Source organism: Stegodyphus dumicola, chromosome 6, assembly GCF_044657685.1.
Source record: "Stegodyphus dumicola isolate Sdum_Otavi_A_Nest chromosome 6, ASM4465768v1".
Taxonomy (NCBI): Eukaryota; Metazoa; Arthropoda; class Arachnida; order Araneae; family Eresidae; genus Stegodyphus; species Stegodyphus dumicola.
The window spans coordinates 112,510,602-112,521,242 of record NC_140773.1 but is presented as its reverse complement, the minus strand read 5'-3'; the positions used below and the strand labels follow the sequence as shown (position 1 = coordinate 112,521,242).

Here is a 10,641-nt window from a genome sequence, read left to right as displayed (position 1 = left end):
AAATTTCATTCAGAAACAGGGCATCTTTTCCAAATAGAAGTTGACAGCTCAAATTATGATTTTTAGTGTACTAACATCATTGATAACGACAGGAATTGACAGTTAACAGCCATAACAGCGTTGAGATCTGATGACCATTAAAACCATTGCAGAGCTTCATCTGAGTAAGAGGAAGATACAAAAAAGTAACAAAAACAAAAGAACATGCACAAAAGCAAATTACCAAAAAAAGTTTTATTATTTCACAACTTTGGTAGTATTTAGACTAGAAAATATATTATTAAAATAACTTTATATTTGTACATGAAAAATTATACTAACTCTAAAAGCAGAATTAAAAAAAGTCCACATATGCCAAGACATGCAACACGGGAGAACATGAATTCATTAACAAAGTAACATAAATACAAGAATATATTGCAATCAAATAAAATATAGCTTACAAATTAACATGCTTGATTTTGATTTCATTTCTATGCAAGCACAATGTAAATGCATTAAAGATTTAAATTCATAAACAATGAAAGTAATAAATAAAAAATGAAAGGCAGAAGTTTTCATTATTACATCTACTAATTAGTTAAGTGTGCAGCAAAAACCGGATTCCTTGAATGTATTAATTCAAAAATACAATATTATACAAAACTGCAAATTTAAAAATAGTTACACGATAAGAAGAAAAAAATGCGAAAATAATTTTAAATTTGGCATAATACACTTATGTAAGGTTTTGCAAAGCATAAATAACATCTTGATTAAAAGTCATGGTTAAAATAACATCCAAGATGATTAAATCCGTTTTAAAATAACACAGTGATTCAACACTTTTAAAATAGCATAGTAGCATTCGTTTTGATTTTAAATTATTTTGATTTTCGACACCGGAATTTGATTTCCTGTTAAAAATTTCAGTCATGATAACAATGAATAAATAAGTGCAGTTAAACGTGAATTAACATTGAAATTTCTTTTAACAGTTCCACACACTAATTGCACTTTAAAACCAGTTTTTTAAGAGTCCTGATTACAAAAATCCAAAAAACAGAGTTTAAGATTTTATACCAGTTAACTGGAATGATAACGTGAAAAAAATAATTAAACGTGTTTTCAGAAATTAATGTTCATTTAAACAAACTAATATTTATTGAGATCTAAAAGCCATTAAATTAAGTATTCTAAAGATGATGCAGATTACGGAAGACATTTATAAAAATACTAAATTATAACAACTTGATTTTGTTGCACAAATAACTTCTTGTCTATATAAGACAGAAAAGAAAAACAATAATGGTAAGAAAAACTTAAGAGTTTTATAAAAATGAGAGCATATGCAGTTTGTACTCAAAACACATAAAGCGACGGAACACTGAAATGGCACAAATTAATTAAAACATTCTAGAGGCTATATATAACGCATGCTGAAAACAAAATACCTGTATTGCTTTTTTTACTAGCAGTGCTCTGCAGAATGGCGAATGTACAAGTGTAAGAATGATAAGGAAGAAGGTGGGTGATAACGACTAGGAGGGCTAAGGCAAAGAATTTTACATGAAGGACGAATCAGATCTGTGTTTTCTTTAAACAAAAAAATCACATCACTCGGAAAAAAAATAAAGATAGCAAACAACAGCAAGTGCGGCCACAAGTAAACATCTAAGTCATATATGTACAATAGAGGCAACATTCCTTAAAACAATGAAAAAGCGACACTATAACTATTCACTTCAAAGAGATATTCATTTCATTATTTACGTTTCAACAGTGTACAATACTAATTTACCCGTTCAAATACTGTGCAAGAGGAGACAAGATCCTCATATTTTGATTTTATTCTAAAGCATCGAAGATATGCTTTTTATTTCCCACTCAGAAAGTTTTAAAAACAAGATTAACTTACAATTCTTTTTTTTTTCCCTGATTTTCATAATATGATCAACTTTAATGTAATCTGGTGGTCCCACAGACTCCTGAGTGGACACTATAAAAGCAGTTTAATGGCCATCAGACAACGAGATTAATGTATATCAACAAAAGAAATAAAGGGAAAACAGCGTGAAACATGCTCACATATACATTTTAAATGCAAAGCAACTTCAGACTGCGCAGTTATATAACATGTTCATTAAACATTAAGTCTACATTATATTACTATTCAATAAAGGTTAATTACGGCAACAAAAAAAAATTTTTTTTTAATGAAATCATCAAACGGAGGTTGATTTTGTAACAACATAATTTTATTCAAAAAATCTATTATAAGAATTTGGGAAACTTTCGTTAATTCAAAAATAATTCCTTTATCATATTAATTTAAACTTGTAATTTAAAAATAGATCGGAATTAATAATGAAAATAAACAAAAAGTCCCTCTCATTAAGCATCTGAATTATGAACATTAATATTTCTTCAAACTAATTTGAATTTCTCATTTAAAAATAACTCAGAGTTAATGAATACTAATTAAGTTACTTGAATTGCAATATTAATTATGTTCGATAAAATCTTTCATAAGCACAATTAATTGCTTCAACAGTAAAAATAAATTCCATGCTACTGAAACAGATAATGGCAATTATGAATTTTAAAAGGAGAAAATAAAAGAAAATCAGACTAGTTTCAATATTGCACTGATGCTACACAGCTGTCCTGTGCATGTTTCACGCTATCTAGAGAAGGGAGAAATATTTCTTCCTCTTCTTTTTTCATCAAAGTCAGAAATAAAATAAAACAGAACAGAAAGTTTTTTTTTTTCTTTTCGGAGCGGGTTCGAAAAACCTGCAGACAAATACCTCAGAAATAAATAACCACACATCTACATACATCTTGACATCTAAGCTAAGAATAATACAAGATAATATCTTTCATCTTAATAATAAATAGAGTCGAAGCATACATTATTATTGTCTACAATCTTACTCCCTGAATGGATTTGAGAAGGTTTCAAAAAGCTTCTCGTGATTTTGATTGATTAGTGGGACAAGTTTTCCGAACATTGCATTCGGACAGAAAAACAAATTGAAAAAGTCATTTTTACTTCATCTAACCTGAAAAAATCCAGGCTCGGAATAAACATTTATTTGCCCTCTTTTAAGAGGAGAAGGCCCACTTGTTGCAACAAAAATTACCTTACCAGTGAGGGGACTTCGGGCCTCTACATTTTTTTTTGCGCATTTTTTTATTTTTTTTTTATTTTACCTCGTATTGCAATCATCCATCTTGCTTGGTTTCACAGGCACACATCGATGACGTAATTGCTCACCAGTTCCTCGTCGTCTGAATACCTGGGCGATCTTCTATTTTTCTTCATGGCAACAGTGTACTTTTGTTCTCTCTCTCTTTTTTTATCAATATTATTTTAAAAAGACCCTGAGTAAGAAGGAGGACAGTCACTGAAGAGTTCTAGGTCACATACAAACAAGATCACCCGCAGTCTCAAGTGACGAATACAGCCAGCGGACACTCAGCAAACTGCAAGCAGAGGATAGTATACTTGAGCAAGTCCCTTGTATTTTCAAGCAACCAGATTAGGCCTTCCATGATTAATGACCTTAAGGGACGTTCTTCCCTTTAGGCTCACTAATCTAAATTTTTTTAGTAAATAAAACTGCATGCTACAGTACCGGAGTTCAACCTTTCTGATATGACTTACAATACACTTATACACATAGCAGAACAAATAGTTCAAAAAACTGTCAACCATTTTGATTTTTTTCCCGTGTTGAAGTTTGATTAATCATTTTAAAATCTATATAATAGGTTATTAAAGCAACAACGAATAAAAACATAAATATTACTACAGCAGCTTATGCTTTTCAATTACATTTTGATTTTTCGCTTCAGGGTGGTTCGCGATACTCATCGGGACCTGAACTTCGGGCTCACAGGAAATATTTTACAACGAAGCTAAGCCACGATGAGGCGCGACCATAACATTTATCATTTTTCTTTCTCTCCTCCCGGCCTTCATGCCGGAGTTAGTGTAAAAGCTACAGTCATAGGTTGGGACACTTTCTGGCACACAGGGAGGTAGACTAGCGATGGTACAAACGTACCATTTCGGGTGACTCCGTCACACTCCGGCTGAGCGAGCAGAAACGGTTGCATGATGAAGGAACCAGCAGTAGGAGGGTTTTGAGGCATGGCAAAAGTCATCGGGAGGTGAGGGCTATTGGGGGGCGGTGGCGGCAGACCAGGGGGGAATCCGTCAGGTATTCCTGTCTTCGGCGAAGAAGTGCCAGGTGAAGCAGGTGTCGTCTGTTCAGCGGCGGCAGAAGGTATGTCGGCAGAAGCAGGTTTCTCTTCGCTGGAGGCGCTATCAAACGGCTGCTTTGCTACCGACTCAAGAAGGTCGTTGTGGTGTTGCCTATTGATATGTATTCTCAGCACGTTCCAGGCTCGGGTCAAAAAACCGCAGAATCGGCAACGAAATGGCTTAACGCTCTTCTGAAGCATCGAACCGCCGGTTCGTTTTCCTCCACTATGGGCAGCATGGATGTGGGCTAGGCACAGCTCTCTGCTACGGAATTTTTTGCTACATTTGCTACATCGGTAGCGCTTAATTTTGCTATTTGACTGTCCGAGGTTGCCCCCGACACCTTTGTTATGAAGGCTTAAATCATTTCCTTTCTTGTGAAAATGAGAATTCCAGGGCCTGTTCAAGGATGGAGAAAGATGGTGAGGTGAATGTGAGGTCATAATTAGAGGCTGGGCCATATCCTTCACATTAAGTCCAGCGGCTCGGTGACTTAAGAAGTGACGTTGCAGCGAATGGTTGTATCGATACGCCCTATGGCAGACCCGACAGACGAATTTCTTCTCTCCTTCAGTGTTCACTCCAGTGTGCCTTTTCTCGTGTGCGTAGAGATTGGATAGCCACCTTGTGGAGTAAACGCAAAAGGAACAGTGGTAAATTCGACTGCCACCACCGCCATGAGGCTTCGGGTGAGGTCTCGGATGATTGCCGTTCGGTGGTGCTGCACTGCCTGGTGAAGAAGTACCATTGACCCTCGCCTGTTCCGGGACCATCATCCCCGAGGAGGAGTCGGCCGTTGACGTTTTTATCCCTGAGTTATTTTGGACGACTCCTAGCTCATCAGACGGAGAATGGTGGTCCTTGATCAGGTGAACGTGAAGTGCGACTTTGTCCGGGAATCCCTGCCCGCACAAAACGCATAAGCAGCTGCTATCTATGGGGGTATTACTATTATCAGGCGTTGAAGGAAGAGCATTATGGGAAAAGTTCTCTTTAAGTATGTTGCCATGGTCACTTATCATGTGAGCCTTCAGCCACTTAATGCTTTTGAAACGGCAATTACAGACGGGACAAATTTCTGGATAATGACTGAAGTATCTTCCACTGGGATCGCTTAAATCTAAGCCTTGCAGTGGTTGTTCCTTGTCCAAAAATGTAGGATGATCTCTTAAGTCTTTTCCTTGTGATCCTTCTTCAAATATGCCATGGGTATTTTGTTTGTGAACTTTAAGGAAGTATTTGCTGCACAGTTCTTTTTGGCAAATATCGCACTGCACTCCTCCTATGGTACTTATTCGAGCTGCTTCATGGGGCTGACTATCCAAATTAATGCCGTGCATTTTAAGCATGTGTGTCTTCATAAAGTATTTGTTACATAGTTCTTTATTGCAAATGTTGCAGTAGTTACGACCTGTCAGATTGCGTGGTTTATCTATTGGAACCAAAGCATTAGAAGAAGAATGGTGCAAGCTGGGAATGTGAGCTGTGTGGGCTGCCATCTGCGCGATATTTGTTAAATTTGAGGTAGGCGTACTCGTGGATGATGCAGAGATACTTAAGTTTTGATTTACCACAGACATCGATGATATTTTAGGTACTGACAAATTGCTTGGCAAATGACCAATGTTAGATGCTTGGATAGAGTTTGTATTAGGCGTGAGACTATGACAATGTGGTGCACTGGAGGTAAGCACAGTGTTTCCTGATGAATTAGGCACCACAGCTAAAGAAGGCTGAGATGTAGCAAGAGGTGTGGAAGGACTAGATACTTGGCTCTGCATGGTAATAATGGGACTGGTTGATGTTATAACAGGAATATGAGAAGTAACAGCAGAAAGTGAAGATAAAACTGAGGGTTGACTTGCGGTGCTTAGAGAAGGGGTCATAGCACTGGTGTTAGGCGTCACGCTGCCATTTGTTGACACAGGGACCAGAGCTGTCGATAAGGTGTTATTAACTATAGTCTTTATTTGACACACCTCATCCGCCAGAGATTTTTTTGGAGTCGAACTCATGTCTACTGGAAGTCCATGAATATTCTGCTTATGCGTTTTAAGGAAGTATTTGCTGCAAAATTCCTTTTGACAGATCTCACAATATGCTTCAGAATCTACGGAAGGTGACGCATTAGTGTAATTCAGTCTTTGATAATCGGATGCACATTCTGACAATTTAGATTGAAGACTAAAATCTGAATTACTATGGCCAGTTACATGGCCATCTTCATTAGGAAGCACACCGTGTTCATTCATCATGTGCGCACGCAAAAAGTACTTATTATCGAACTCTAGTCTACATAAATTACATATGATTTTGCTACTCTCAGAACCTGCTGAGGCATTGAGTTCTCTGATCATGCTTTGAAGCTTTTGCAAATCTTGACTAGCTGCATCCTCTTGCAAAGATGTAGGTATGCTATCTGAAATCATTGAAGTTGGAGGAAGTGGAAGAGGCAAATGTGGTTTAATGAATTCATTTTCTTTGTTTTCTTGATTGTGATTTTCGGCGATTGGAGAATTAGGTTTAGATTTGCTCTCTTCTTTGATATAAGGAATGTTATGAGTATAAAACTTATGCATTTTCAACAAATAAAGACTAGAAAATGGCCTATTACAGAAATCACAAGAAAGTTCACCACTTATACCTTCAAATGTTAGACCTGCCTGAGGCTCTTGAAGCAATTCTTCCGGTATGCGATTTTCTTCAAAATTAATTTCACCCTTTTCATTTGATTGACTGCCTTGATTGTGACTAGACGGTGGCAGTGGCCCCAATTGCGATTTACCAGGAGAAATTTCCGGCATGTTTATCCCATGCTTATTCAATTTGTGGGTTCGAAGAAAATACTTATTGCAAAACTCTTTGCAACATAACTCACAAAATGCATCAGCATTGATTACTCCCATTTCTCTTAGCTTCTCAGGGGTAAATACATGCGATACAGAATTTTCATTTGAGGATCCTTGAAGTCCAGGAGACTGAAGGCTCACAGACATGGCACCAGAAGTAACTGGAGGACATATGCTGGAAGATGAATTTGGAACAACTGCAGCCGAAGGCGCAGCAGGAGTACTCGGTTTGTGATTTTGTAGACTAAAGATAGAAGGAAATTCCATCTTAGAAAGTGAAGTATCCCGAATTTCATCTTGACTTTTATCATTGAAACTAGGTGCAGACGTTAAAGAAAGAGCACTGGTAGTCATTACTGGAGAATTGCTTTTGGTATCTTGAGAAGGGGTAGTACTAGGGGACATGTTTTGACCAGGTTCCATAATCCCATGGATTTTTTGACGATGTTTTTTTAGAAAGTATTTATTGCAAAATTCTTTTTGACATATTTCACAATATGATTCCATATTGAAGAGTCCTGTACGAGATGGAAGAGGTTCAGAAGTTGATGTCTGTAGCAAATGAGGTAAAGGAATAGGACTGTTTAAGCTAGGAGATAAAAACGGACCACCATATGGAGAGCTGACAATTGATTCAACTGAGTAAATACCGTGTTTATTAGCTTTATGCGTTTTTAAAAAATACTTGTTGCAAAACTCTTTATTACAGAGTTCACAGTATGCTTCCAAATTAAAAATTCGTACGCCTTGACCGGAATGTGAATTGCCATTGGAAACTGGTGGCGTTTGGCCCTGAGGAATGACTGGAAAAAGGAATGGTGTCATCGGATTAGGGAACATGGAAAGTGGAACCTGGAGATTTCCAGGTTTTGATTCATCACTCCTAGTAAATGGAATGAAAGGTGGCATTGGTGGAAATGGAAAATGTGGATTTTTGTATTCCCTGCTTTCTTGCATTAAACCGTCTGCAGGACTGTTTCTTGTTTGGTCAAGAGGAACAATTTGCTGCATTGCAATATCACTAGCTTTGGATGAGTTTTCTTTGGCTGGCTCGTTGCTCCCTTCCTTGTTATTAACTGAGGTAGTTTTGTTGTATGATTGCTGCTGGAGCTGCCTTTCCAATACTTTCTGCACATGTTCTTCTTCAACGTGAACCCTAAGCAGATCTTCTGTTTCGAACATACTACTACAGTGGTGGCACCTAAGTGCGCATACTTGATTTTCATCTGGCTTAATTTCAGGTTTGGTTTGCAAATCAAGTACTTCATTACTTTGCTCGTCCACAATAGGATTGCAGTCTTCATTCTCTAACAAAGGCATCACCGGCGTAGTCTGGTATCTCAAAGGGTTACTTTGTTTACGTCGTTTCTTTGTTTTAGGCTCTTCCATCGTACTGTTCTCGCAACTAGTTGGAGGGCTTCTGTTTTGATTTTCGCTACTGTTGCCATCTTCGTCACCGGAACAAGTCTGGCTTTCCAGTGGAGGAGAGGCTCGTTCGTTTGAGCCGACATGATGGATAAGCTCAATGGGCTCCATAATATCTGAGCTTATTCTCATACCCATAGACTTCTCAACACTCATACCGTATATATCACAACAGCCTTGTTGCATTTTTATTTTGTTTCATAAGCTTTTATTTCTACGAGTCCAGGAACGCTTCCTCCATTGTCCTTTTAACAAGGAAGTGCATTTTTAAACCTAAAGAAAAAAAAAGAAAAATTGATGTTTAAAAGAAAAATATATTTGAAATAATTGTATACATTTTTCGACAATACATATTTAAAAAAGCCATATGAAAAACAAGGTGAATTTTGAATAAGTCTAAAAAATAATTATGAATCTAAAAAATGCCTTTTCCAAATGCGATATAGAATTCATAAAATGGAGAAAATGATTAAGAGAAATTGTTACTGCATTTTTTCGAGAAAATAAAGAAAAGAAATGTGCCAGTATTTAAGTTAACCTGCGATATGCGAAGATGTACACTAAATTTAGTAAACACATATACACACGCAGAAAATGCAAAAAATATTACTGAACTATGTTACACAATTATTCGATTATATTTTTTGTAAATCAAATACATTTCAGCCTTAATTTGGCAATAAGCATAGAGAAATGCTACACATACTTTGAGATTTTAAATCAAGGTCTTTTTCTTCGAGAAAAAAGTAAATATTAGTAGTGTTATGTTATCATATTTAGGAATTTAAAGAAACACAATAAGACAAAAGAATATAAATACATGGAAACTTAGCAACTGTCAAGATATAAAACGTTGGGGAAAAATCAAAAGTTGTTTTTAATTTCATTTTACTGCGTTCATTTATGCGCTGAAATTTGGCGATAATGCGCATAGTAGCTTTTTACGTAATGTAATTTAGCTCTGTGAATAATACATGTCAGTGTCAAATTTCTCAAAATGTTTACAATATTTTTCTAAAATAAATCAAACAAAGGCTGAAGTTTAACTAATTCAAATTTCTTTTACCTTTTTATACATATACTTTTATTACTGAAAAGTTGTTAGTGCAAGTAGCATATTTTCAGACATCCGAAAGTTGGTTGCATCAGCTTCAGACATCCGAAATATATACATAACTTTCAGTAGAGACAGAGACGATGGAAATCACATAGCAATGCGTGGTCGAAAAGCCTTTTCTGGTACGGTAGTAGCAACACAAAACACAAGAAAGGAAGAACATGAACAGGATAAAGGAACATGTTTATTATGCTTATACAGCAGAAATCAAGAAATAACAACAAAAACAGAGAACGATCATCATCAAAAGTGTTCGAAATTACGACCCCAGATCCTGATGCAGACCTCACATCTCCGGCACACCGAAGATCTGATGCTCTGGAAAATACCGAGCATGTCTCAAACTTTCGCAACAGCTGCCATAATGCGTAACACAAGTTCTTCGGCGCTTCTAACGAGGGTTTCGCACACCAATATCTTGACGTACCCCCAGAGGAAGTAGCCAATGTAAGTGAGGTCTGGCGATCTTACTGGCCACCGGACCACCCCTGTCGATCCCATGTTGAGGATACTAAGCATAATAAACATATATTCTCACCCTCTTTGTTTGTATCCTTACTTTTCTTATGTTTTCTGTCATCTCTGCCGCGCCACGAAAACCGATTCCGACCATGCACTGTTATGTGTTTTCCATCGTTTAGGTGTACTCTATCTCTCCTGAAGGTTTGTAACGAATTTGCTGAAACACTTTGCATATACTATATATATATTGTTTCAAAAGAATAAATTGAATTTAAATAAATTTACTTTAAATACAAATTTAATTTATTCTTTGCGCCATTGCTGCAAGGAATGAAATTTAAATTTTAACAAACATGTATATACGTAAAAAAGCAAATTTAAAGTTAAAATAATAACTTTCCCTTGATAAGTCTGTCTCCTGCCTGCTCAACAGTCATTCACTTACGCATTTAAAAAAAAATTTTTTAGATTAATTTTAATTCTCTAAATTGATGAATTTATTTTCATGGTTTGGTTTTGCACTTGATTTACTTATG

At 36.4% G+C, this 10,641-nt stretch overlaps 1 protein-coding gene across 4 annotated transcripts in view; it reads right to left on the bottom strand.

Moving 5' to 3' along the window:
• Positions 1-217: 217 nt before the first annotated feature.
• LOC118182083 (uncharacterized) overlaps positions 218-10,641 on the bottom strand; it is a 362,084-nt gene continuing 351,660 nt past the window's right edge. For all 4 annotated transcript variants that reach the window (XM_085818818.1, XM_085818819.1, XM_085818820.1 and 1 more), the window contains one exon: positions 218-8,799. In XM_085818818.1, coding sequence (XP_085674944.1) covers positions 3,964-8,712 — 4,749 coding nt within the window. In that variant the 5' untranslated portion in view covers positions 8,713-8,799 and the 3' untranslated portion in view covers positions 218-3,963. The remainder of the gene's footprint in view (positions 8,800-10,641) is intronic.